Below are 25,040 nucleotides of genomic sequence, written 5' to 3' on the forward strand. Positions count from 1 at the left end.
TTCATTGTATTGACCGTGTCCACTTTCTTGCTGTGGCTCGCCGAAGTCATGATTGCGACTTATGTCATTCACCTGAAACAATCCATTTTCTCCCTGGTGTCTTTGTCGAGGAGGGCTCGCATCGCCAGCAAATGTGTGGCGAGCTGCAGATTCGGTACCCAACGACGCCAGCAAGAGCTCGATGACCACCCTGTGAGGGAATCGATTTACGATCCTCTCAGATTATTGAAACGATGATGACATCTTTCTTCCACTGCTTTTGTTACTTTTCTTGTTCTGTTCTTAATCGCCATACTCCCATATTTTTGTTTTGGTCTGTGCAAAATGGAGCTAATGCAATGCAGCATGTAAGCCACCTGATCCATCATTCTGACCTCGCGCCAGTCGCCACTTTGAGTGAAATATCCCCCCTCCCCTTCCGAAAAGAGACGGACAGAGAGACCCTACCAATATGTTCAGATGGTGCATACGGTACACACAGAGAAATCTGCCCAACAACGAACACACCCATACCAGTGACATATAAGTCGCTCCTTTCTCCCCTTTGGCCTTTCCTCTCCCCCCTCCTCTCCTTTCGATTCAAAACAACATTTCACAGCAACTTCACTCGCCCCCGCTCCGACTGAATCACCAACCTGTCACTCGCGAGACTATCCATGGATCAGACCGACCTCGCCCAAGCAAGGGCTGACGACCCCATCTCCCTCCAGCACCAACAACACACACTCACATACACACATGCAAAGAGAAGCCACTGGTCCTGTACGGAGGAATCCATACATGACTGTATGTACGTGCAGTACATATGAAAGGTCAGATACCTTTTTCCTGATCCGGCCTCAGTCACATCGCCTATGCTGCATGCCTACGGGGTTAGATGGGACCCTTACTGGACCTCCGTTCCGTCGTTCCGTCCGCCAGGAGCGAACAGAAAAGACCCCGTGGACTGGGAAGTTTGTTTTCTTCCCATCTCCTCCTGTCAGCATCTGTCATTTCGGTTGTTCCCGTGGTGACTTCGGAAGGAAAGAAGGACGGGAGGGAGAAATCGTTCAGCCCGTGAGTGCGGTCTTATGGTCGCTGTCGACGGTAAGTGTTGTTGGGTAGGGTCCACCTTCGTGGTATCTGCACGCTTTGCTTTCCCTCTCCCTTTTGGTTGCTTGGCGTTGGATAGATATCATGGTGGGCTGGAGTGTGAAGGCCCTTAGGTGGAGTGCTGGATTCGATTGCCCATATTCTTTTGGAGGGGGTGCGGAGGCTGAGGGAGATCTCTCATATTTGACGCTGTCTTTGCGTAGTGTAGTGTCCAGAAAGGGCAGCACTCTCTTGTAAATACCGCATAGCGGTCATCGCTGCTGGTGAGGTGTAGGTGTAGGTTTCGATCGATGAGGCTGCTGGCGTTCTCCTCCGTGGAGAATATGTGCTTCCTCGGTCCCGGGATTCTCATCTGACTCCATCGACTCTCGCTCCGAAATTAGTATGAAGGTAGTATGTGAAGTTCGCTGATCTGGTGTCCGATCATCGCATCTCATTCATTATTTGAGACAGTTTGCGCCCTGCACAGTACACCTCTTGTAGAAATCTATTACTGTGGGTGACTTGTGGATAAGCTCACCACCTCCGCTTGATGAGGGATGGCCTTCTCCCAGCAACGGTCGACCACATCCACTCCTCTTGCTTTGCGGTATGACCAAGGCTAGCGCCATGAAGCAATGCATAAAACTATCAGCAAGTGACTATATCCCTTGACTTCTCAGAACTTGAGCCCTGAGCCTCAATACTCAGCAACCGTTGAGTATATACTGCTAGCACCAGAATCCCTGATTCAAGAGTATCTTATTCGTATTCATCGAAACAAAGACTAAATGACAGCAGCATTCTCACAACTTGACAACTGCAGCCAAACCCCATCAACCGTCCTAACCAAACCCAAACGACACCAACCCAACAACACGATATTATATCCAATCTACCAGAGTCATCACTCATATTTTCATAGTCCAACATTCATATCATAGATCTAACCAACCTATTCCCTTCCACCCTACCTCCCGCTCACCCCCATCCCTCTCTGCCTCCAAACCCTAAGCTCCAAAGGCCGCACTCCTCCAATCCCCTACCACTCACCCTCACAACAAAGCAAGAAACCCCACCCCAACAACAGCCGCAAAAGACGCAGCCCCGCGACCCCCGACCACACCCGGCGCCGCATTATCAGTGACTCGAGCCCCCTCCGCAGAGACCGCGCCCGTCGCCGTACCCGAATCACCCCGACCAGTCGCACCACTACTACCACCGGTGGTACTAACACTTTCCCGACCTCCCCCCGTCCCAGCAGCAGCAGCAGCAGCAGCAGTAGTCGTACCCGCGGCCCCCGCCCCAGTAGCACTCGCACTAGCACTAGCAGTCGCATTCCCACTCCCAGTCATCGACGCATTCACCGCGCTCAGCACCGAGGTCGCCGCCGCCGGGTTCCAGGTGGTGGTTGAAAGGGAGCATGAGGTCAGGATATCGTATGCGTCTGCCCCAGCCGCCCGGTCCCATCAGATTAGTTTGATGCTCCGCTGCGGGTCACTTTGCCTTAAAGGTGCATGAAGGGGTATGCATACCGTTATCGTGTCGGTCATTGTCATTGTCATCATCATCATCGTTGTCATCGTCATGGTCATCAGCGTGATCGTGACCGTGATGCTGCTGGGTCCGGTAATACCCGATGCAGGCCTCGCACAGCGGGATGAGCGTGGCGGCGCGGTCCCACCCGCAGACGCATTGGAGTTCGGCGCGGTCGTTGTCGGTCTGGGCGTCGCAGGCGTGCGAGATGTTGACGACGGGGCCGCACGGCTCCCAGCAGGGGCTGGGGACGTCGTTGCGGTCGAGCTCCCCGCCGGCGCTGGCGCTGGTTGCAAGCATGAGGCCGCTGAGGGCTAGGAGGTGGGCGATCTGCATTGTGGTTTTCGTTTGGTGGATGGAGGTGCGAGATGCGACGGGGATGAAGAGCGAGAGAGAGAGAGAGCTGTGTATGAGAGAGAGGATGGTGACGACAAGGCTTGTTGTTCAAGTGCTCTGGTGCTGGTATCGAACTCTAATCGACCGAGGGACCATGGAGCCCATCTTTATACTTTGTCTTGAACCTTGCCTGCCTTTCCCCCTCATTTGCTTTTGGGTGGATGTTTCTATATTTGCTTCATCGCTACTTCTGAAGTGTAGGCTACAGCTTCCTCCCCTCCCCTCGCGGAGGGAGACGAAGCAGAGTAGAGCAGGGCAGAGCACTGCCGATGCTGATGCCGAGTTCGCTTGAGTGACGACCAAGTCCCTCCTCCATTCATCCGGTGCGTAGAACTCTCGATGTGAGAACCTTCTTGCTGGACGCTATCTGCGCTATCTGGATGGGACCGTTGCTCAGCCTCGCCCAAGTCACGGTCGCCAAGGAGGGTGGAAGATCAAAAACAGGAGCAGGACCCTGATGAAGCGGCGATCAACTTTCGGCAAAGCCAATATACACTGCGTAAAAAGTGGTTGCCTGGTAGTGTGCAGTTGCAGTGGTCGAGATGATTGCGGTTTGCGGTTCGGAGAATGGTTCTGCAGGTTGGCGTTTGTGGGCAGATCTTCGTCCCCGGCTGGGGAGTGGTTGCTTGGCTTCTTGGCTTTGCAATCGCGATGGTATGTCATGCAGAGTCAGGGTTCATCCCGACTGATTATGGGCCGCATTTTTTGAGGGGAGGGTGGATGTTTAGGAAGAGAGACGCTGCTTTGGATCAGTGGCATTGTGTGTTTATGATGGAATCGTGGACATGGTCACTCTAGAGTGTGGAACTCTTGCGGATTCATTGTGATGGTTTGTGAAGATATTCTCATTACAGTACAAGTTCATATATCCCACATAGGTAAATTGCCAGTTGCAAGTTGGAGTTTGGGTAGAGAAACGTCGGAGATGTAGAAACGATTCTGGAGAAAACGCATACATGGGATGTCCCTGAAAAGCCCTGCACCGCCTCCTTGCTATATATAGATAGCGTCACACGTTAATCGAACCACAAGCCATTCAGAGCATCCATTTGTATATTAGAGAACTATGTTGCCTACATGTGTATGCATGAAGACTGACAGTCAAGACAACAACTGCCGATAATTCAAGTGTGACTATGAAAAGAACTTGCACCGAATGTGCCAAATATCACGAAAACGGGCCGGGCGGCTTTCGGGATTTGGTCAGTATCCATGACTCGAGTAGTGAAATGGGACCAACTATGAAATGCACACTCAATTCCCTACCTAGTAGTAGTCCTTTTGTCCCATACAGGGCCTACTATAGCTAAGCCTGGTGGAGTAGATGGATAGTTTCCGGAAATGAATTCCCACGTACACCAAAAGAGTAAAGCTGGTATGCTGTCTAGGTCATGATGAGGTCAGTTGCCCCTCTTTGGATGATAAACTGCGTCGGAATGTACCGTCGACAACCCTCAACCCCTCATTCTGTCCATTTTATCCCATTCCAGTGGATGTGGATACATGTCTTGTCATAAGATCCCTGGCGTTTTGAAGTCCCATGTTTCCACCTCGTGCGTGACTTGCTAGGTAGTAGTACATCACACCCTTAGTATACTCCATACTTCATATCATATCTCCTATACCTTACGCTTCCAACTTTCCAATGGCCCGCGCTGCGATAAGCAAGATGTCCTGGGAAAACCATGTCCTTCGGCCGGTCCAGAACGCCCCTCCGTCTATAATACCGACTCTGATATATGGGACCGCATGGAAGAAAACCCAGACTACGGATCTGGTTCACCAGGCGCTGAGCACTGGCTTCCGTGCCGTGGATACAGCTGCCCAACCAAAGCACTATCGGGAGGATCTAGTTGGAGAGGGCATTCGCCGGGCCCTCAACGATGGCGCCATTCAGCGCAAAGATCTCCATGTAAGTCCCCGTCATTACACACGGTGGGAATCTCAATCCTCTGGACAAGCATGCGGCTGCTGTATCCTGATGCATTGGCCCCCGCGGTAGCTAAGCCAGGTTCCAGATCCAGACCAAATTCACCTCCGTCCGGGGCCAGGACCCCAAGGATATGCCCTACGATCCGCAGGCGTCCGTGACCGAGCAGGTCCATGCCTCGATTCGTTCATCGCTGTATAATCTGCGTCCGGCCGAGGCGCCGGAAAGTGCGGACGAGGCGTACCTCGATATGCTTATCCTCCATTCCCCACTGCCCACCATGGCGCAGACGCTGGAGGCCTGGCAGACCTTCGAGACTTACGTCCCGCACCGCATTCGCAACCTGGGGATCTCGAACACCGACCTGTCCGTTCTGAAAGAGCTCTTCACCCAGGCGCAGGTGAAGCCGTCGGTGGTGCAGAATCGGTTCTACGCCGACACGGAGTATGATGTCGCGCTGCGGGCCTTCTGTCGGGAGCAGCACATCGTCTATCAGAGCTTCTGGACGTTGACGGCGAACCCGGATCTCGTGCATTCGAACGCCGTGCAGTCATTGGCCCGGCGGGCAGAGCTCTCCCCGGCGGCAGCCCTCTACTGTCTGGTTTTGGGCCTAGGGTATACCACGGTGTTGGATGGGACCACCAACACGGCTCGGATGGAAGAGGATTTGGCTGCTCTCGCGAAGATCGAACGATTTTCTGGTGCGCAGCCAGAGGAGTGGCAGGAAATCCTGGCAGAGTTCCGACTATCAATCGGGGAGTAAGCCACGGCATTGGATGAGAAGGTTTAGACTACTAGGTATCCTCTCTATCTTGTTGTGTCACTGGGGGGAAAGGAAAAGGAAACCCGCGACAAATTGTGGAGGTTGTCTCGTACTTCCGGCGGAATCTCGGTCCTGGCCCGTTTGTTCTTGGCCATGCCCTCTTTTGGCTGGTGTTTGCGCTTTCCGTCCCTTTGTGGTCCTCTTTCCCCAGTCACTTAGCAAGGGAGCAAAAATTTGATCAGCCAGAACTCCATCGAAGGCGCTTGAAACATCTGGAGAGCCAATGGTTCTGGGGATCACGGCCATTTGGAGGCCGAACAAGGTCGAGACTACTGTTGATAGTAGATGATGATTGGATATGAGGCCGAAGTGGAGAGCGTGCCGGTCCAAGGCACGACCGAACTAGTGTATAGACAGCCTCAAACTGTACCTTTGTAGTAGTTTACAAGTCAATTGAACAACACAAGATTTTTTTTCTTCTTTTCTCTGTGTCCTAGGGTTCCCGCTCCGATACTGGGGCACTCAATGATAAGAGCCGGACCCGAAGATGAGTGTCAGTGCTGATATATCTATATCTTCTTACCTACTACCAATAGGTACTTAACTAGTATAGCCCAATCTCGAGTTGAAGTTAACGTCTGCTTTCAGAGTTGACCAGTTGCCGACCCCCATCGACACGTGCAAGTGACAATCAGCTGAGTCAGCTATCTGCAAGACCCGCCAATCAGTCGGCACAGTTAAAGCAATTGACCTCATCACCGCCCGCCAAGCTTCTCGATAGGAGGAGTTTTGCAAGACTGGAAACACCGTTTTTTGTTCTCTAAATCCACCTCCACCAAGACCGCGCCATTAGGACCCATTAAGATCAGCTTGTTGTTGCTGCGGAGCCTTGAAACTAGGAGAGGGTCGTGAGCCGACAGTTTCAGCGCAGTCCTTTTTTTTTTTTTTCTTTTTTTTCTTTAACTGAATACCTACCTACTCTACCGGTATACTACTACTTTATTGCCCTGCGCTGGTGCTTTTGGCTTTCCCTGCGCCCGCCCGCCGTGTCTTCCCCCTCTGCAACCCAACTGGTCGAGTCCTATCAAGGCTGTCACAATCGCACTGCCATCGTTCCCTACAACTTTCACTTCTCTGCATCTGTGCGAAACACTGCAAACCAAACGACGATCCTAGTATACAATAGCAAACGATTGTTCTCATTATTCCATACCCGCCCGCCTATTGCCTGACTCCCGCCTTTCGCGTTCATTTCTTGCAACTACTCCATCTAGCGTCTGCGGCGGCGCCCGTCGCGTCTCCGCCATTGACACTTGCGTTCTCCATCCACCCTTGTCCACTACTCCTCCTCCTTGCTCTGTTCCTTGTTTATCATATCCTTTGAGTGATATAGCTCTGGGATTATATACCTTCGCCCCTCCCACGACGTTTATGACTGTCCTTGGTTTTGCGATTTCCCAAATCAGCCAGCCGTGCCAGCTGAACACCCGCCCGCTTATCCCCGCCATTCGCCCACACCCAGCAGATCCCGAGCAGCGAGTCGTTCCTCCCTCGCTGATCGCTTATTTCTCGGACTTTTTATCCTGCCCCATCCCTGAGCACGACGGACGGAACACGCGAATCGACCAAAAAAAACTCCTCTCTCCACAATACCCGCTTGCCCGCCCGACCGACCGTCTGTAGGTCGTTCAGTCGCCTGTGATGAGCCCTCAAGGAATCACCCGCAAACGACCAGCTCCTGGCACATCCCCCATCGTGCACCCGCAACTTGGCCCGCTCACGAATTATCCTCAAAACCCCGGCAACCAGCTGTCGAACGACCAGTTCCTACAATGGGGCCAGAATCCGTCCTCCAACGTCTCCAGCCCGTCCTACCCTGATGCGAGTTCTTACAACCCGGCGGCCTACACCTCGAACTCAGATGTTCCGGCCTCCACAGTGACAGCTTCAGGCCAGCTTGCTCGGCGCCAGACCCCCACTCAATTGGTCAACCGCAGTCGCGGGTATGACCAGACGTCGGCCTCTTTCTCAGACCCTGGCAGTGGGTCTGGCGAGTCCGGTGGATGGGGGGAGAGCCTCAGTGAATTGTACGAGCGCGCGATGGTCGCGAAGAGAGAAGTTCAGGCCAAGCGAAAACAGATCCCTCCTTTCGTTCAGAAACTGAGCAGGTACGCTCCTCCGGAAAAGCAACTTGACTTACGGAAATGGGTAGCTAACCATGGCTGCAGTTTTCTGGATGAGTCCAAAAACACCGATCTAATTCGGTGGTCGGATGACGGCAATTCTTTCATCGTGATGGACGAAGATGAATTCGCGAAGACTTTGATTCCGGAGCTATTCAAGCACAACAACTACGCTTCTTTTGTTCGCCAGTTGAATATGTACGGCTTCCACAAGAAGGTGGGACTCTCTGACAATTCCATGCGCGCCAGCGAACGGAAGAATAAGAGCCCCAGCGAATATGCGAATCCATACTTCAAGCGCGGTCACCCGGACTTGTTGTGGTTGATACAGAAACCTAAAAACGCAGCTGGGCAGGGCAGCAAGGCGGGTAAGGGCAATGTGCGGGTGAAGACGGAAGAGATCGAGGAAAATGATAATGACGAGTACGTTGACGATGCCTTGGGACCTGCACGAGATGATCGATCGCGCAACCGCCAGCTGTCTTTGATTACGGGGAGCCTCATGCCGAAGGATCAACTCGCGGGCGTGTATAGAGAGTTGCAAGCGATTCGCCAACAACAGCAAATCATCTCCAACACCATCACCAAACTACGGAGGGAACACGAGCAATTGTATGCGCAGGCAGCCAACTTTCAAGAGCAGCACACCAGGCACGAGAACTCCATCAACGCGATTCTTACGTTCTTGGCGACAGTCTACAATCGCAGTCTGCAGGGACAAGAAGGGCCGCAAAACCTAGCGAATTCGTTTGCTGGGGCCATCTCACAGGAGCAAGGCAATATCGTTGACATGGACGATTACTCGCTCGGGTCGCTAGGGCCTACCGACCTGACCAGCCCAACAGGACCGCGGTCGCTGAAGAAACAGCAGCTCCTGCTCAAGGCTCCTCCGGGGCAAGACCGTCAGGGCCGTGCAACGACCTTGTCACCAGCTTCCACTACCTATGACCGCTCACACTCGCGCGGTCATGGTCGGCAAGCCAGCGTATCTCATCCGGGACATGTCGAGGAGGTATACGACAACAGTCCTCGGCAAAAGGAGGCGCAACCGCCTCCAGGATCTCATGTACCCCAGCGGGACATCATGTCAGTCATTCAGAATTCCAACGCCCGAAACGGTATGCCAACGAGTTTCGCCGACTTCCCGAATGTCCTGTCATCGCTCGAGACTTCGGGCGGTAACTCGCCACTTACTCCCAGCCAACGCGCCGATATGCTTCGCCTCATGGCCCATGAAACAGGCACCGGTGGAGTCAATGGTGCGTCGTCTCCAAATAACGCCTTGGTCACACCGACGCCTCCGCCAATGCCGCACAACTACTCCGGTCGGCTGGCCAACACACGGGCGGAGATCGACAACCTGGTCAAGATGCAGGCCGAGCAAGATCGCTCTGTGCAGAACCTGACCAACCTCTTACAACCCCTCAGCCCGACGGGCACCATACCCGGAATCAGCATAGATGGCAGTGCGCCCCCTCCCCCACTTGACCTTGATACTATCTTCAATAACGACTACTTCACGGATATTGGAGATCTGGAACATAATAAAGCTAGCTTAGGTTATGGCGATCCGGCCGGGTCGGTGCCAGCCACAACCGCGGCCGACCCGGTGGTTACCGCCGGTCCCGATGGTGGGATCAAGGATGCGAACGAATTGTTCGACTTCGACAATCTCCCCGCTGACAATGATCTCTTCGGCGGAGCCAACCCCGCACCACACAATCCGGGATTCTACCATGGATTCGATGGGAGCGGGTACGGCGCAAATGACATTCACGCCGGCATCGGGGTGGATGGGCAGCTTCCTAACGGCAAAGACTCTAGCAGAGTTGAGTCTTTGCCCGATAGCGATGCCACCAGCCCTGCTAACACTGTGGATGATAGCATACAGTACGGTGGGCTAGACACGGGCAACGATGCTCTGGGAGGTAAGGGTCTCGGTAGCGGCGTGAAACGGCGCAAGAAGGCTTGATTTCCGACTTTTATGATATCCTACTAACGGAGTTGGGCACCGACAACGCTCGATTGCCAAACAAGGACGAGGAGCGAGATAGACGAGGGCTGCAAGTGCACGTATACGTGGGGAGTCGCCACAAAAAATGAGTCGCGAAGTCTATGAGGAAAATGCATTTTACTTTCTTTGCTTTTCCTATCTTTTACTCTCTTCGTCAACCGATGTGTATCAGGTACAAGGCCGACTGCCTTTGACTCCCCTTCCTTACCCCTCCCCTCCCCCTTTCCCCTTCCCCCACCCTACCTCAGTGCCCTTCAACTCCTTAAACTAGAATCTATTTTTATCTATTATGTTGTGATGACCCCCACCAACAAAAAGACCCAAGCAGGAGGGATATGGCCTGGAACAGATCAGCCTGTTTATATTTGGAAAAAGGAAAATGTTAGCTAGTTCGGTCTGCTGTTGAGGTCTGGCGATCAATGTTCTCATGCAGTGAGTACAGGCAGCATCGGTAGATTTCCTTTCCGAGCCATAATACAGTAACGATTTCTTATCATAGCGGTGCGTGTGTGGTCTGGTTGCTCAGTATCATGTGCACTTCTGTTAAGCCGACCAGAACAAATCGTAAATGACTACCTTAGAGGATCAATGCCGCTGATTGTGGCGTGAAGACACATGTCATTGTTCATGGTCCAGAGCATCTGTGAATCCATGGCCATGACCTGCATTAGCAACCACCTGATATCTAGTTTACCCTTGCCTTGAGAAACCCAAGATAGTAGATCCATATATTATAGATTCCCTACTAGGTTTCATGCCAAACATACAGATAGGAAGGAATAACCAAATATCCGTACAGGTCCAGCACTCAATCAACCCACCACCAACCTACATACATCCGGTGCTGTACATACAACCAAGATAACCCAAGGTAGGGTTAGCGCCTCCGCTCCCTCTCCCTCTCCCACTCCAAATCGCCCACGCGGCCACGCTTCCGCTCCCGCTCCCGATCCCGCTCCAACCCTCCTCTTCGTTTCCCGGAAGACCCCGACCCCGACCCCGACGCCACAATCTCCCTCTCCTTCTCGCGGGGGTCGATCACCATCAACGAATCCACGTCCTCCGGGTGCTCCTTCTTCCAATTCAGATCCTTGCCCAGCGTGTCCTTCCCGAACCGCAGCTGGTGCGTCAGCCACCCGCCATCATTCTCGGTGTCGCCGGTGGCTGCATCGGCATCGTTCTCGTGGTCGGCGGTCTCGTTCCACGATTGGCATGATTGGCAGTTCGCGATGAAGTGCAGGTCGCATAATTGGGCTTCCTCCTCTTCTTCTTCAGCTGTTGTTGTGGTGGTGGTTTGGGGCCTGGGGTTGCTGCTTTGTGTGTGTTTGGGCGCGGTGGTGGAGGCGGCGTTCTCAAGCTTGGCCTTGAAGGCATTGAACATCTTTAGCGCTTGCGCGTCGGCGGAGATGGTGCTCGAGAAGCCTGTTATTCCGTTGGTGCTGCCGCCGCTGGCTCCGGGGGCAATGCTGCTGCTGCTGCTGCCCGGGGCAGGGCGCCGGCGGCCCCGGATGGCGGTGGAGGGGATCATGGCTTCCAGGGCGGATTTCTTGTGTGTGGAAGGGTCGTGAATCGTGGCGGTGGTGCTGCGGCGCATCGAGGCCATGACGGCTTCGATTTCGGCATTCGTGCGGTCGAGTTTGGTTTGTTTGGGTGGTGGTGCTGGTGGTGCTGGGTTGGGTTCGGGGGAGGAGGAAGGGGATTCGGGGTCTGGGAGGGGGAGTTGGGTGGATGGGTCGGGGGTGCTGGGTTTGCGCGTGGTTTGCGGATGTGATGGTATGCTCGATGGTGGAGGAGGTCGTTTGTTGCGGAGGGGTGGTGATTCCTCTTCTGGTTGTGGTTTCTTCGTAGACGAGGGTGCTGCTCCTGCTCCTGCATCGGTGACCAGCGCAGCATTGTACTTCGGTTTCGCCGCTCGCACGGGAATTCCCTCCTCCTTCTCCTCTTCCTCGTCATCATCCCCATCCCCTCCAGCGAAACTCAACAGCGTCTTCTTCGGATTCTTATTTTTCTTCTTCGTAGCGCCCTTCCCCTTATCCTTCTCCACCCCTCCTGCCACTGCTGCTGACGGCGCAGCAGCAACCCTCCGCCCCAAAACCACCTTCCCCGCAAACTTCCCCAGCTCCCCGACCTCACACCCCGTCACCTTGACCGGAAACACGGGCCTCTCCGTGCCGGCCACCACCTCCGCCTCCGCAATTTTGAGCACGGTGAAAATACTTTCCCCCTCCACGCGCCCAAACAGCGTACACTGCCCGTTCAACTCCCGCTCCGTGTTCGCCAAGGTAATGAAGAACTGGCTCCCGTACGTCCCGTCCTCGCTCTTGGCCATCCCCACCAGCCCGCGCCGGTTGAACCGCAGCCGGCTGTGCAGCTCATCGCGCAGCACGATCTTCTCGGTGGGGTCGCGCGCGTCCGGGTCCGTCTCGAATTCGGGCTCCTCGTAGATGGACGTCCCGCCTGCGCCGGTGCCCGTGGGGTCCCCGCCCTGGATGACGAACCCGGGCACGATCCGGTGGAAGATCGTGCCCGTGTAGTAGTTGTCGGCGACGTGTTGGAGGAAGTTCCGCGTGGTGAGGGGCGTTTGCGTGCCGAAGAGGGAGAGGTGGATTGGGCCGAGGGTTGTGTGCAGGGTTGCTGTGGCTGTGGCGGGGGGTTCGGTGTTGTAGTGTGTTGACATTTTGGTGGCGGGGTGGGGGTGAGTAGAAGTGAGTAGGAGTGAGTAGGAGTGGGTGTGGGTGGTGCGCGACTGGGCTTGAAAAGAGGGTTGATTGATTTCCGGCGTAGATGGGAATGGTGATGGTGCAGTCGGGTCGAGTTGCGTGTATGAGGTGGTGATTGGATAGCGTAGGTGTGTGAGGGAGGTGAGGATGTTGTTTGTGAGTGGGCTTGCTGCACCCCGCGGTGAGGTGGGAAGTGGGTTGAGCCGCGGAGGGAGAGGTTGACTGGGATAGGAATTGAAGGTCAAGATGAAGCGGAAGCTGAAGCTTTCCCGGGAAACTTTCGGCTGCGTCACGTCACGTCACGTCACGTCACGCTCCCTCCCATTGCAGTAGTTATACTCCGCCCTAACTAACCACTGCCACTGTCTCCAACTTTCTCTTCATAAATCCGCTCTTTAGTGCTTCGGTACTTAAATCAATTGACTTTGCTATGGATCCTACAAAGGCTCAGTGGTCATGGCTCATTTTGATCTCATTTCACATGCTTCAGATCGAGGACTGCTAATTCAGCCAAAAGCCGACTCTGACAACTTTCGACAGAGCTGCGGAAGTCTCTGACTGGGGTCTACATGTAGAGGCGGGATTGGGATTTCTATGCCTCATGTGCATGTATTCAAGGTATGAGTGAGGAAGTTTTCCTGAGGTAGAAAATCGGCTTTCAATATTGCATGATATTGTTCATTATCTGCGGATGCTATTATTGCTGCATGAAGATCACCCATTCCACTGTCATACCATAAATCGTCCCTCATTAGAATGCAAATCCTGCATCTAGATATTTAGATCCACAAATGGGCTTATTTCTCAGCATCAGCGGCGGCAGCTGCAGCATCGACAGGAGCGCGCTTCTTGGTGATGCGGAATCCACCAGCCAGAAGCAACAATGCTTCCAGACCAAGGATCACCGCTAGAGTCACCATCGCGCCAATGACGCCCGCCACGGGCCTCGAGACCCCACCGTCGCTCTCCGACTTCGACGAAGTAGTAGTGGTGGTGGTGTTCGAGCTAGTCGAGTAGGCCGCACAATCTCCATCGGTGTTGCCGCAAACACTGCACCACTGCTTGGTCGAGGTGACGGCGATCTTGCTCGAGAGCTCGGAGAACTCCGACCAGGAGATGGTAGGGCTGGACTTGCCATAGAGCGGGTACTCGGTAGGCGAGCCGGATGAGAGGGTTCCATTGTGGAACACGAAGCGCACGCTGATGTCGGAGGTCGAAGGGAACGAGTCCGTCGAGTTGGTCACCAGCTCCCATGCCATGCTGGAGGCGTAGTCAGGGATACCCATGAAGTCAACGTCCGCAGCGGGCAACTGCGCAAGGCCAAAGTAGGACATGAAAGTACCGTAGGAGCCGAACTGGATGTTCAGCTTGGATTTGCCCTTGGAGGAGATGGTGTCGTTCAGACCGGTGAGCACGTCTCCGGCTAGGATTGCACCTGCGATGGCGCGGATGGTGTCCGAGGAGTTGTAGGCCAAGTTGTACTGCTCGATGTTGGCAAGGAGAAGGGCCTGATGGAGTTGTTCCTCAGTGGGGACATTGGTGGTGTTGTGGATGTACCCAACGTTAAGGTAGTCGAAGATCGTGTAAGCGTTCTTGAAGCTCATCTGGGAGTCGGAGAAGGTTCCATTCAGCAAAGAGGACAGGGACTGGTAGAAGTCCTGGGTGGAGGAGTGTAGCGAATTGTAAAGTGCCGAGGAATAGTAGTTGTTGCTGCTGATCTCGGCGTTCTGGCACTCAGTTGAGCTCTGCAGCCAGGCCGTATCCTCACTGTTCGAATTAGTCTCGGTGAGAGAGATGGGAATCAGCTGATATCCGTTCAGCGGAGAGTCGACAGTGCTGCCATTAGCCAGGGTCTGGTTCGCCGACGAGCCGACAGGGGGGTAGACACCCTGGAGAAAGCCCGTGGCCGAGTTCTGAAGCACATCGTCGGAGGGTGACGAGACACTGATCTGGCTCAACTTGACGATATTCTCGTTGATCCCTTGGATCTGAAGAGACGAGTTCGAGTCAAGGTACCGGCTGCGCCAGTAGCTGCCTGTCTGATAGACTTCGCTGTAGCCCAGATCGGTCAGCTGCGTGTTCTTCAACACCTTAGCGGTACGATCTCCATGGCGAGCGAAGATATAAGCCCCGAGGATTCTCTCTGCAGATACTGGCAGGGCCAACGGCATGGCCAGCAAGGCAAGCATGAAACTGGACTGCTGGGTAGAGGACCGCATGATGAAACTTGACTGCCACGAGGTCTCTTACTCTGTGAAGGTGAATGGGAGAGGAGGAGTAGAGGAGGAGAGTAGAATGAGGGGAAGGTAGCAGCCAGACCAGTCTATAAAAGAAAAGAACCACGGCTGACGGACCAGCCAGCCCGGCGTCTGCCGCGGAGCAGGACTTTATCATGAGATTGATTCGCCTCGACCACGGCGGGGTCCGCAGGGGGGAAAATCTCCCAAGGAACAGGAGCCAAGCCCGACAGATCGAAAGGGTCCTAGACGACATGACTGACTAGGTACTACTTGGCAGGTAACTCGGGATTGGTTGGCCAATTTGCTTTCCTGTCTTAGGGTGCAATTGCAATTGCAAATTGCAGCCGATAGGAGAAACGACTCCCCGGAACTGCCATCCTGCAGATATTAATGCTCATATTGTTCCGCGGAAATGTGAAAAAGAAGCCATTGAACCATTCCAGCAGAGCTTATCTGATGCCAATGTTGAAATCATCCACTGGCCTGCCTGTTCCCCGCTTGCGGGCTTGGCTTCCATCCCGTGTTTTCTTATCGACATTGACTGACACAATTGCCTTTCTTTCTTTCTTTCTTTCTTTTTTTTTTGTTTCTTCCTCTCTTCGTTATTCTCAGTCTGAGTACCGTTGAATGTGCGCGCAAGATAGGTACCTAGTACCTACTGAGTAGACTACCCCAGCTGCGGGGTCCCAACCCTGAGTCAGACCCTGAAAGGATTAAAAGTGGCCAGCCCTGCAGTGCAAGTTTCCTCTCAATGGCGAGTCTCCCCCCCCACTCCGCTCATTAACCTATTTTGTCAATCGCCTTATCGTCAGCAGGGCGCTATTGGCCCGTTAGGTAATTCTCATATTAAAGCAACAGTCCTGTAGAATTCTTCTGATCAATTGACTTATGTGGTATAGAATGATTTGATCATCGTGGATTCTTCTTATGGTGGTGCTGGTGCTGGTGCCGGTGCTGGTGCTGGACGACTGACTACCGGTCCATCAGCTCACAGCCATTTCGTACAACACCCACCAGTCCGCCTGTCTGCATTGTCTCAGAACCTCCTCCCGCTAGCCTCCATTCTATCTCCGCCAGCCCTTCCAGCCAGGTAATCCTGGTTTGTGCGGGGACTTCTACCCGTTGCAGCTGGTCGCCCAACGCAGACAAGATATCCGCCAGAGCCAAACCCTTATTGGTCTTAATCGTATTGATCGTGTTGAGACATGAGGTAATATCACTCGTGTTAAGAAGTGTTCGCATGATCTCTTCGATATCAGCGGGATGGGGCGCGGCAATGCAGTCGTAAATCGTTTCATTCGTAATCGTCTCTGGCTCCGGACGGGGCTGGTCCTGAGGGGCGTCCTTCATGGGAAGGGGTATACCTAACAAGGTCAGTACGAAGGAAAATCCCCGGGACTGTCATCGGTGCCTAGACGTACTGCTCGCATGGCAAGCTTGAAGGACATTCAAGGCACGTCGCATGTCACCCTTGCTCAGCGTGACCAGGCTGTCTACCGCTTCGGGCTGAATCTTGATCTGCTCCTTCTCAATCACCTGATCCACCAAGACTCGGATGTCTCGCTCTTTTAATGGACTGAATCGGAATCGGGTACAACGTGAAAGAAGAGCCGGGGAAAGTTTGTGCGTATAGTTGGCAATGATGCAGAATCGCGTGTTGGCGGTGTACCGCTCCATAATACGGCGAAGTGCCATCTGTGCGGTTGCCGTCATGGCATCGGCTTCATCGAGAATAATGAGTTTGAAAGAGGCGAGCGAGGAGCCTCCGGAGGCAGCTGCGGGTGCCATGGAGAAAATCTGCTTGGTGCCTAACAAACGTAGGGTAAGTTGGGAGCGCCATGCTGTAGTGGTTGGTGGGTGGACATACTGGCAAACGTCTTGATCTGCTCACGGACCACATCAATACCACGGTCATCACTGGCATTCAGCTCTAAGACCATCTGTCGCATGTTCTTGCTGCCATATATCCGTCTGGCCAGCGCGAGGATAGTGGATGTTTTGCCCGTGCCAGGAGGGCCATAGAGAAGGAGATGGGGGAGACGCTAAAGCTTGGTGAGTGTCTGGTGAAGATGTGCGGATTTATTATTGCATACATTGGCTTCGACGAATTTGTTGATCGTGGCTAGAATATCCTGGTGTCCAGAGACATCGTCGAGGGTATTCGGTCGGTATTTTTCGACCCTGGGAGCAAATTAGTGAGCAGAAGCACTATAGTAGACCGGAAACATGGTCGACGGACCAGGGAAGGTTGTCTTGAGCCTCAATTGGTAGATCTGCCGCGGGTCTTTTGGATTTAGAATTGGTGTTATCGGAGCTGAACTGGATCGCGTTCTTGGACGGAGCGTCCACGTCCATATCATCCTCGTAATCGGACATTGCGAATATCGGAATTGTGAGTTGCTGAGTGATGATTGCTAGAATTGAAATGGAAACTCAGAGTAAAGCCCGAAGCAAAACACAAGGGGAAGGCCAGACGCGTCGAAATCCCGCAGCGCGTAAAGAGGTTCGGGGCCGGAAAATCCCAAGGCGGAGGAGGAGCTCCTGAGGGCGGCCAGCGGGTGATGACATGCGATGAGGAACCTCCTTCCCGCCCGCCGGTCTGGCAGCACCGCCTTCTATCAGCACTTCTCCCCCCTCCCCTCACTCACCCCCCCACTGCCTATTCTCCTGATCCATCAACAGCCAGCCCTCATTAGACAGGCTCTAAGGGGACCCATTGCTCTTTCGCTACTATCACATCATGCCTGTAAGCTTTGCGAGACTCGTGCTGATGATCATTTTCATTCCACTTCCCCCCCTGACACTGGTCTAGGCCTACCACTCCATCTTCCTCGAGGACCGGGATGTCCCCGTAATAGGTATGGCGGAATGCGCTCCCCTCTCCCCTGCGCATTTCACGGAAACCCCCAAAGAAAGCAGCAGCAAAGCCAACCAACATAAACTAACTCCCATCGACTTCACCTTCTGATCTACAGGCAATTTCCCCGTCCTCCCCCTCCGCACCCGCACTCGCGGCCCCGCATACACCCTCCCTCCGCTCCCGCCTAACGCCGATACCGAAGTGCCCGCCGACAGCGAGTCCTACGACTGTGTCGACGAGATCCTGTCGCTCTTCCGGGCCAATGTTCTGTTCCGCAACTTCGAGATCAACGGCCCCGCCGACCGTATGCTCATCTATGGAACGTTGTTCATCACCGAGTGCTTGGGCAAGGTGAAGCCGACGATGGCTGCTCGCGATGCGGAGAAGGTCAGGGAGCTTCTCCCATTTTCCCCATATTGCTCTTTGTTGTATGGCTAGAGGGAGAAAGACTTGCTGACGGCAAGTGGCACATTCTAGGCTCTGATCAATGTTGCGCTCGATCACTTTGCTATCCCCGGTGACGTGGCCTTCCCTCTGAACCAGGCTTTCGAGCCCCCTCGCGACCGTCAGGATGCCGAAACGCTCAGATCGTATGTCTCTCTCTTATCACTCCAAGGCGTTAGTTTCTGGCTTGGATTTTGCTGACGTGGTTGGTCTGCTAGTTATCTGTCTCAGGTGCGACAGGAGATCGCTATCCGCCTGCACGCTAGATTATACCCCGGCGGTGTCGGTCCCTCGAAGGTATGTTTCCTGAACCCTGCTAGTGGGGGAGGAGGACACTGGCTGATATAGTCATCTATAGTGGTGGCTCAGCTTCACCAAGAGAAAGTTCATGGGAAAGAGCTTCTAAGATAGACGTTTTATTGCTTTGATTTTGCGCCCATCCAGTCAGCGTGTGACGAACCCATAAGGACGGCGGCCGAGGTATTGTCACTTTACTCTATGTATATTTGAATATGAGCGTTGTGAAAGCGAAAATCAACGTGGTTCGCTATGGTGACGAGGTGACCAGGTAACGCCTAACCAGGCCTTGGTCTAAGCTTGCAGCAGGGGAGGCGGGACCAAGTGGTTTATGTCATGCAGATCCGTAACAGGATTTTCCGAGTTATTGCTCGGAAGTTGACATTAACATCATGAGATTCCATATAAGGATTGAACCCTTTCCGACTTGGTAATTTGTAGAGAGTCTATGTTACACGTTCGACAAGAAAATTGGCAATCCAGCACAGTTTACACAGTCATCTCCACATCAACACCCTCGCCACTGTCTGCCGGGGTCTCATCTGACCGAGCGATCTTTCTCTTCTTGCGGCTGGGGTTACCTGCTGCCTCAATGTGTTCTTGCGTGGGAACAACTTTAATTCCGTGGAAAATGAAGCCGTCCGCACCACCCCGACTGGACATCAGGGGATGTGAGCGCCCTGGCAGGACCTGCCACACCCGAACTCTCGACGTCTCCAAGGTAGGTGCCAGTAGCAGGGTCGGGTCGAGAGGGAATTCCTCCTCGAGCTCGGATTTCACATCGACCGAATCATCTGATGCGGCCTTCTGCTCCACCAACTCGCGCCTTCGGTTGATAAAAGCGGTCTTTCTTGCGGTTGAGTACAAATCCATTACCTCTGTCAGGGGCTCAATGTTGGGCGAGTATATGGCGACCGGGGCCGAGCCGGCCAATAGTGGGATCGTGTACTTCAGCACGCTGCTCGGGTCCATCAGGGTTGCGATCACCAAGCCATCGAAACCACCAGCCCGAGCCTCGTCGACGGTTCGTCGTACCCGCAACCACCGACCACGCTTGCGGTGGTAAGCACTGCGCTTGCTCGACTTGAATGTGGAAAGCTCCTCGGCGGAGATCTCCGTGGGTTCCTGAGCGTAGATGCTGTCTGCGTTGGGGTCCAGAAGCTGCATGAAGGAGACAGTCTTGAAGTTCGTGTAGAGAGGGTGAGAGTCGCTCGGGTCGTCGGCCTCGTAACCGAAGTATTTCAGGAGACTGATGTTGGGTTGCTTGTTCGCATGGAGCAAGGTGATGGTGTTGCCTTGCGCAGACATCTGCGGGCGACGATTCCGACGTGACGGGGCACCACCCTCGGTCGGTTGTGCCTCCTCCTCGTGCTCTGCCTGAGCGCCGGCGGTTGCAGGCACTTTCTGATGCGCGTCCTGCTGCTCGTTATCGAAGTCTCCATCATGCGGGTAGAGGACCCCCATCCTCTCCGCCATAGCAGCGACCACCAAGCCACCGGTATCATCCACGACCAGGTACCGCCCATTCGGATTCGACAAAACGGTCTCCATGTCGAAGGAGGTGCTGCCTCCCTGGTGCACGTTGCCCCAACACCCCAGCAGACCGAGCGCCTCGTCGCGCATCTCCAGCGTTCTCGCCGCCTCCTTGTCCTGCAGCATATAGTTCGTCAAATAGCTAACATCCAAGGGGATGATCGTGAACCGCTTCATGTACTTCCGCTCCTTGCGCAGCTTGTATTTCGCCAGCGAGAATGCCGTCTTCTGATCGATCGCCGAATGTGACTCCAGGAGCTTAGCGATAATCTCCTTGCCGGCCCCCGTGCTCTCCTTCTTCAGGGCCTCGATCTCCTCGATGGTCAGCTTCTGCGTCGAGCGATCGTCGATCGTGTCGCGGTTGGTGCGCATCGTCGATGCCTCATCGCTGGGCTCTTGGTCGTCGCCGTCGCCTTCGCCTTCGGCGATAAGGTGTTCCGCATGCAGCTCGGCCGCCGAGACAATGCGTAGGTGGGTGCTATCGGGCTCGCCCGGGGTTTCGTGGATGTCGAAGGTGAGGTAGAAGGGACGACCGATGATTTGGTTGGCGGGGAACGTTCCATATTTGCCCAGGAATACTTGGCTACAGAGGTGTCTCTCGGTCAGCTAAGAGTGTAAGAACGGAGGATTGAGCCCATTTGCTCGGTCGGAGGCGAGGCGCGCGCGCATACGTATTAGGGACAATCTTTTGGATCCTCGTCTGATCGGACGGGAGCTTGAAGGCGACGAACTGATTCGGTCGCACGTAAGAATGCATGCTGGGCGACGCAGGGAAGAGGGGGGGAGGAAGCTTTCTCAATTCATCAAATTCTAAATCCAACCGTTCCGCATCGAGCACGCAAATGAGGAGATAAATTATGTCGCAATGCTAGACTTCTAAGTTAGCTGATAAGCCTACTTGATCTGGGGGGTTCATTTCACTTTTTTTCTGCGATAACGCACGGACCCCCCACGAGCTTGTGATAATGCAGGAGTTATGTAAGCGCTGTGCTGCGGGCGGGAAATGTGGTTTTTCCGCCTGCCGGCGTAGCAGCCCAAGACGTCATCGAGTGGCTCGTGATAAGTGGCTTCGCAGTGGGTACAGTGGCTGTGCTTCAGGTGGAGATTGTGTCAGGGTTTACTTATCACTTTACCATACAATACACGTTGCCGGGACAGCACAGGAGATCCAGGCAGCCGAATTGCTGAATTGCTGACCCTTGCCGTAATTGGCTGTATGTGTTGGAGTACTTGGAATCTCCACCGCCAATTGACAGCCATCCGAGGTCGACTGTAAGTTAACCCTTCTATTCATCTATGGGAATTCGGGTGCCTGTGACCCTCGTTCGACTCATTCTCAGCTGCTATCCCTGTCAGCTGCTGCTTCCAAGTTTACGCATTTCAATTGCATCCTTCTCTGTCATATCCCTGGCCAAATGCGCAGGATTATGGTCGTCGACTGAAGTGTTTACTACGCCAGTGACGAGGCTTGGAGCTACTGCCCCCCGTTACGTATACATCCCCCGGTGGCTTCCAACCACACGCCTGTCGGCATTTCCCCTTCCATCATCCATCTATCCATTCATTCATGCATCGAAGGTGTCTGACTGCACCTGTCGTTTCTTTGTCACCAACTCAACTAAAGTTCACTGGCCTCTCACTTCTGCCCATACTCATTCTGCCTGTAATCCTATTGGCCCCCAAGCTTGTCCAACGTTTCATCGATTGACGCCCGTGAGCTCGGTTGGTCCCCCCACCCCCCCAAAGATCTGGACGGCAAGAACCCGCCTTCATGGTCCTGCGAAAACGAGCTCCGCCACGTCTCCAAAGTCTCGGCCAAGCCTACGATTCTGCAGACCCTCGCCATCTGTCGTCCAAATCCTCACCAACCTCCAAGTCATTGTCGTCGTCGTCCCCAAAGCGTCTTACCCGCCCTCGAAGGGCTCAAAGCACCCCCCAACCTCAGCGGGCCGCTTCCCCCGACTCCATCTTCTATCCCGACCTCAACACTTCACCGGCATTTGACCTGATGCCTCTAGAACAGGCGCAGAAGTCTCCAACCAGGGCCTCTCCCGGTGATGCCACGAATGCATGGGCGGACGAGCTCGTGGAGAGGTTCAACCTTGGCTCGCATGAGTCCTCCGGTCTAGCGCAACCTGCGCCAACCGTGCCCGCTGTGAATGGTGCGCAGGCAACAGGAAATAGTAGGGTCGCCCGTGTACCGACAGTCTTGACTCCCGGAGCTCATGGAAGGCCCCATACAAACGAGTGGCAGCAACCACAACATCAAAATGCTGGGAATGGCTCTGAATGGGATCCGCACTCGGGCCAGCATTCTTCTATGCCGCTGCAGTCCAATAACCCATTCCTCAAGCCAAGAATGCCTTCCGGGGCGAACCCGTGGGAAGATCCCCAGTCCCGTGCTTCATATGGTGAAACATCATCGATCTCCCAGGACGGGGCAAGTGTCCGCTTAGGTCAAGGTAGGTCTACCTAGAGCGCTCTGTCCGTGGCTTCAGCTCTAACGGCGTTTTCGCGTAGACGAAGGCTATATCCCGATGACCGCACGCTTGTCGCTCTTGGAACAGCCTGACGAGGCGTCCCCGTGGGCTGACGAACATACTAACACTGCCACGCAACCCACGCCACATTCGCAAGTCGAGCCTGCTCAGCATTTGCATGAGCCAGGCAGACTTTCGCCAGATAGGAGCATAAGTACCCCGGCATCTTTAGATACCAATGCTACGGGCTCATCTCATGTTCTTATCGACTTGAACGATGCTCCTCCTTCGCAGATTGGAGAATCCAGTCGATTAGGTCCCACGGAATATGGAATCATGAACTCATCTCCCAATATGTCTCAGCCACAAAAGCGTCTTTCAGGACCACCTTTACCGGAACGACCGAAAACGACATCCGAGCCAACCGCAGAGGCCCATGCTCAGTCACCACTAACGGCTCCATTAACTGAAACTGAAATGCAGCGCCAGCAGGAGCAAAGATCCGAGACCTATTCTATTCGGCATGTTCATTGGACGAACAGGACAGGCATTTCCTGCGACTCACCAGTTCTCATACAGAATAAAAATGGTCCATGTCCTCTCTTAGCACTAGTGAACGCCCTTGTTCTACGTGCAGCAGGGCAAGAAGTCCAGCCACCCATTGTACGGGCCTTACAGACTAGGGAGCAGATCTCTCTAGGGTTGTTGATAGAAGCATTGTTTGACGAGCTTACGACATGCTTGGGCCCGAACGATGAGCTTCCGGACATCGAGGCTCTCAGTCGCTTTTTGACTATGCTACATACCGGCATGAATGTCAATCCACGACTCACATTGGTATGAAGGCTGTCCCTTTCCCCTATTTAGCCCATTCTCACAACGCGCGCAGGAGTCCGAAGATAGCCTTGGCACTTTTCTTCAGACCGATGTTATCCGGTTGTATAGTACATTCGGCGTACCATTGGTTCATGGCTGGGTAGCCGCTCCATCTACGGAAGACCATGCAGCATTGGACCGGGTAGCGCAGTTTTACGAGGATATCCAGCTTCTTCCCTTTCGTATGCAGGAGCTCGAAGATCGGGTCATCCAAGGGGGCTCGCTTACGCCTCAGGAGGAACAAACTATGCAAGATATACACACCATCCATGGCTTTACCGATGTGAAAAATGCAACTCAGTTGAGTCCCTTTGGCCTCGATCAATTGCTGGCAAAGTTGCAGCCGGGGTCACTGTCCATTCTTTTCCGCAATGACCATTTCACAACGCTCTACAAACACCCACAGCTCAATCGGTTATTCACACTAGTCACCGACGCTGGCTATGCCTCTCATGCGGAAGTTGTGTGGGAGAGCCTTGTTGACGTAAATGGATCAAACACCAGTTACTACGCCGGAGACTTCCGCCCTGTCAGCCATGATGCTCCTAGGGCGTCTGATCCCTCCGGTCCACGAACCTCAAGCAATCCAAGAGACTCTCTACCAGCGCCTGCGGAACGGCAAAGTGCCAATCTCACTCCTCAGGAGCAGGCGGACGCTGACTACGCTTACGCTCTGTCCCTGCAGTACCAGGAAGAGGAACAGCGAGAAAGCACTGCCAGCAATGACAGAAATCCGACCCATCGCGCCTCCATGTCCAATGCCTCCACTGGTGTATCACGCGAATCAGCCTATGCTCACAATCGTTCATCCAGTGGTGTTAACGTCAGCAGCACTGGCAGCGGAGGCACGTACGCGGCAGCTGCGCGAAACCAGCCGTCGCGACAAAGTCAGGGCTCAGGACGACGCTCGCAGACACGCTTTACAACTCATCGTCCTGTGCACGACGATGAGGTCCCGCCACCTTCTTACGAGCAGGCCGCCAGTAGTCCGATCTATCCGTCGCCTCAACGCAGCGCCGTTAACTCTACGGAAACGCCTTACCCACGAACCACGGCCGGAAGACGATCCTATGGGAACTCCATCTCAGCAGGGTCTGCAGAGCGCCCCAAAGACCGGAATAAGGATTGCGTGGTCATGTGAGATCCTTCTTCGCATTGACAAATGCTATCCAGACGACTTTGAAATCTGCTCTCGCGAGTGGAATTTGACCTCGGATTCGATGATAAGATCCTCTGCAATGACTGATGTTGTTATGTAATATATGAATACCGCTTTGCTGTGATTCTGCTAGATGACTAGCACACTGCAGGCTTTGTGTTATGAGACTTGATGTGACTTTGATAAGCATTTTGTGGATCGCAGTGGCTACATATGGAGGATTGTTGTTTTATAGCCTCCAAGGGCTCGACTTGTTGTCCCGGGTTTTTATTTTATTGTTCAGTGCTTGGAGTTGTACATAGCGAATAGCGTGAGGTCTGCTAAACACATGATTTTATGATACATGGAAGCGAGGGTATTTAGGAAAGAGGAGTCAATCCCTACTATGAATCAAGAACACGCAGCCCTCTCGTATGGCCCAGGATTTAGATCGACCTCTAGCCTAGATTACCAAGCAACCCATCCAGCCGACACAGATACATGTGTACCTCAGGCATCATCGTTGATCAGATCAGATCAGATTAGATCCCATCCTCTC

At 53.9% G+C, this 25,040-nt stretch overlaps 9 protein-coding genes across 9 annotated transcripts; 4 read left to right on the plus strand and 5 right to left on the minus strand.

Moving 5' to 3' along the window:
* Positions 1-2,126: 2,126 nt before the first annotated feature.
* On the minus strand, positions 2,127-2,943 carry BO72DRAFT_386363 (putative GPI anchored protein; the record flags this gene model as incomplete). The annotated part of the gene is made up of 3 exons (XM_040941628.1): positions 2,127-2,317; positions 2,417-2,518; positions 2,607-2,943. The coding sequence occupies 3 exons, from the start codon at positions 2,941-2,943 to the stop codon at positions 2,127-2,129; spliced, it is 630 nt and encodes a 209-aa protein (XP_040797839.1).
* A 1,538-nt stretch (positions 2,944-4,481) lies between these two features.
* On the plus strand, positions 4,482-5,725 carry BO72DRAFT_226196 (putative aldo-keto reductase (AKR)). The gene is made up of 2 exons (XM_040939810.1): positions 4,482-4,915; positions 5,022-5,725. Exons 1-2 carry the CDS (start codon positions 4,649-4,651, stop codon positions 5,694-5,696), a joined length of 942 nt encoding a protein of 313 aa, XP_040797840.1. The 5' UTR covers positions 4,482-4,648; the 3' UTR covers positions 5,697-5,725.
* Positions 5,726-7,301: 1,576 nt separating this feature from the next.
* BO72DRAFT_226225 (heat shock factor family protein) lies at positions 7,302-10,006 on the plus strand. Its single transcript, XM_040939811.1, has 2 exons — positions 7,302-7,864; positions 7,925-10,006. The coding sequence occupies exons 1-2, from the start codon at positions 7,398-7,400 to the stop codon at positions 9,849-9,851; spliced, it is 2,394 nt and encodes a 797-aa protein (XP_040797841.1). The 5' UTR covers positions 7,302-7,397; the 3' UTR covers positions 9,852-10,006.
* A 598-nt stretch (positions 10,007-10,604) lies between these two features.
* Positions 10,605-12,831, minus strand: cwc27 (putative peptidyl-prolyl cis-trans isomerase). Its single transcript, XM_040942469.1, has one exon. It carries the CDS (start codon positions 12,568-12,570, stop codon positions 10,771-10,773), a length of 1,800 nt encoding a protein of 599 aa, XP_040797842.1. The 5' UTR covers positions 12,571-12,831; the 3' UTR covers positions 10,605-10,770.
* A 270-nt stretch (positions 12,832-13,101) lies between these two features.
* Positions 13,102-15,189, minus strand: BO72DRAFT_451365 (histidine acid phosphatase). Its single transcript, XM_040945465.1, has one exon. The coding sequence runs from the start codon at positions 14,830-14,832 to the stop codon at positions 13,411-13,413; it is 1,422 nt and encodes a 473-aa protein (XP_040797843.1). The 5' UTR covers positions 14,833-15,189; the 3' UTR covers positions 13,102-13,410.
* Positions 15,190-15,715: 526 nt separating this feature from the next.
* Positions 15,716-17,354, minus strand: BO72DRAFT_488726 (replication factor C subunit 3). The gene is made up of 5 exons (XM_040948053.1): positions 17,093-17,354; positions 16,947-17,034; positions 16,721-16,895; positions 16,275-16,661; positions 15,716-16,217 (listed from the first exon to the last, which is right to left on the minus strand). The coding sequence occupies exons 1-5, from the start codon at positions 17,227-17,229 to the stop codon at positions 15,826-15,828; spliced, it is 1,179 nt and encodes a 392-aa protein (XP_040797844.1). The 5' UTR covers positions 17,230-17,354; the 3' UTR covers positions 15,716-15,825.
* A 160-nt stretch (positions 17,355-17,514) lies between these two features.
* Positions 17,515-18,843, plus strand: BO72DRAFT_451367 (actin-related protein 2/3 complex subunit 3). Its single transcript, XM_040945466.1, has 6 exons — positions 17,515-17,599; positions 17,666-17,711; positions 17,829-18,100; positions 18,191-18,303; positions 18,376-18,454; positions 18,516-18,843. The coding sequence occupies exons 1-6, from the start codon at positions 17,594-17,596 to the stop codon at positions 18,561-18,563; spliced, it is 564 nt and encodes a 187-aa protein (XP_040797845.1). The 5' UTR covers positions 17,515-17,593; the 3' UTR covers positions 18,564-18,843.
* Positions 18,706-20,893, minus strand: trm6 (tRNA 1-methyladenosine methyltransferase subunit GCD10). The gene is made up of 2 exons (XM_040945467.1): positions 20,659-20,893; positions 18,706-20,570 (listed from the first exon to the last, which is right to left on the minus strand). Exons 1-2 carry the CDS (start codon positions 20,742-20,744, stop codon positions 18,944-18,946), a joined length of 1,713 nt encoding a protein of 570 aa, XP_040797846.1. The 5' UTR covers positions 20,745-20,893; the 3' UTR covers positions 18,706-18,943.
* Positions 20,894-21,520: 627 nt separating this feature from the next.
* On the plus strand, positions 21,521-24,665 carry BO72DRAFT_226322 (uncharacterized protein). Its single transcript, XM_040939812.1, has 3 exons — positions 21,521-22,449; positions 22,508-23,304; positions 23,357-24,665. The coding sequence occupies exons 1-3, from the start codon at positions 21,759-21,761 to the stop codon at positions 24,482-24,484; spliced, it is 2,616 nt and encodes an 871-aa protein (XP_040797847.1). The 5' UTR covers positions 21,521-21,758; the 3' UTR covers positions 24,485-24,665.
* Positions 24,666-25,040: the final 375 nt, after the last annotated feature.

The sequence above is a fragment of the Aspergillus fijiensis genome (assembly GCF_003184825.1).
Source record: "Aspergillus fijiensis CBS 313.89 unplaced genomic scaffold BO72scaffold_55, whole genome shotgun sequence".
In the NCBI taxonomy this organism is placed as follows: Eukaryota; Fungi; Ascomycota; class Eurotiomycetes; order Eurotiales; family Aspergillaceae; genus Aspergillus; species Aspergillus fijiensis.

Excerpts from the sequence above, each read along its gene's own strand:
- BO72DRAFT_226196 (XM_040939810.1), top strand. The coding sequence starts at position 4,649 with ATGGCCCGCGCTGCGATAAGCAAGATGTCCTGGGAAAACCATGTCCTT. Across the intron at positions 4,916-5,021 it reads TTCAGCGCAAAGATCTCCAT|ATCCAGACCAAATTCACCTC; the intron begins GTAAGTCCCCGT and ends GCCAGGTTCCAG.
- BO72DRAFT_226225 (XM_040939811.1), top strand. The coding sequence starts at position 7,398 with ATGAGCCCTCAAGGAATCACCCGCAAACGACCAGCTCCTGGCACATCC. Across the intron at positions 7,865-7,924 it reads TTCGTTCAGAAACTGAGCAG|TTTTCTGGATGAGTCCAAAA; the intron begins GTACGCTCCTCC and ends CCATGGCTGCAG.
- cwc27 (XM_040942469.1), bottom strand. The coding sequence starts at position 12,570 with ATGTCAACACACTACAACACCGAACCCCCCGCCACAGCCACAGCAACC.
- BO72DRAFT_451365 (XM_040945465.1), bottom strand. The coding sequence starts at position 14,832 with ATGCGGTCCTCTACCCAGCAGTCCAGTTTCATGCTTGCCTTGCTGGCC.
- BO72DRAFT_488726 (XM_040948053.1), bottom strand. The coding sequence starts at position 17,229 with ATGTCCGATTACGAGGATGATATGGACGTGGACGCTCCGTCCAAGAAC. Across the intron at positions 16,896-16,946 it reads ACAAATTCGTCGAAGCCAAT|CGTCTCCCCCATCTCCTTCT; the intron begins GTATGCAATAAT and ends ACCAAGCTTTAG. Across the intron at positions 16,662-16,720 it reads GCAGATCAAGACGTTTGCCA|GCACCAAGCAGATTTTCTCC; the intron begins GTATGTCCACCC and ends TACGTTTGTTAG.
- BO72DRAFT_451367 (XM_040945466.1), top strand. Across the intron at positions 17,712-17,828 it reads CCGGGATGTCCCCGTAATAG|GCAATTTCCCCGTCCTCCCC; the intron begins GTATGGCGGAAT and ends TCTGATCTACAG. Across the intron at positions 18,101-18,190 it reads CTGCTCGCGATGCGGAGAAG|GCTCTGATCAATGTTGCGCT; the intron begins GTCAGGGAGCTT and ends GGCACATTCTAG.
- trm6 (XM_040945467.1), bottom strand. The coding sequence starts at position 20,744 with ATGCATTCTTACGTGCGACCGAATCAGTTCGTCGCCTTCAAGCTCCCG. Across the intron at positions 20,571-20,658 it reads CAAAAGATTGTCCCTAATAC|CCAAGTATTCCTGGGCAAAT; the intron begins GTATGCGCGCGC and ends ACACCTCTGTAG.
- BO72DRAFT_226322 (XM_040939812.1), top strand. The coding sequence starts at position 21,759 with ATGGTCCTGCGAAAACGAGCTCCGCCACGTCTCCAAAGTCTCGGCCAA. Across the intron at positions 22,450-22,507 it reads AAGTGTCCGCTTAGGTCAAG|ACGAAGGCTATATCCCGATG; the intron begins GTAGGTCTACCT and ends GTTTTCGCGTAG. Across the intron at positions 23,305-23,356 it reads TCAATCCACGACTCACATTG|GAGTCCGAAGATAGCCTTGG; the intron begins GTATGAAGGCTG and ends CAACGCGCGCAG.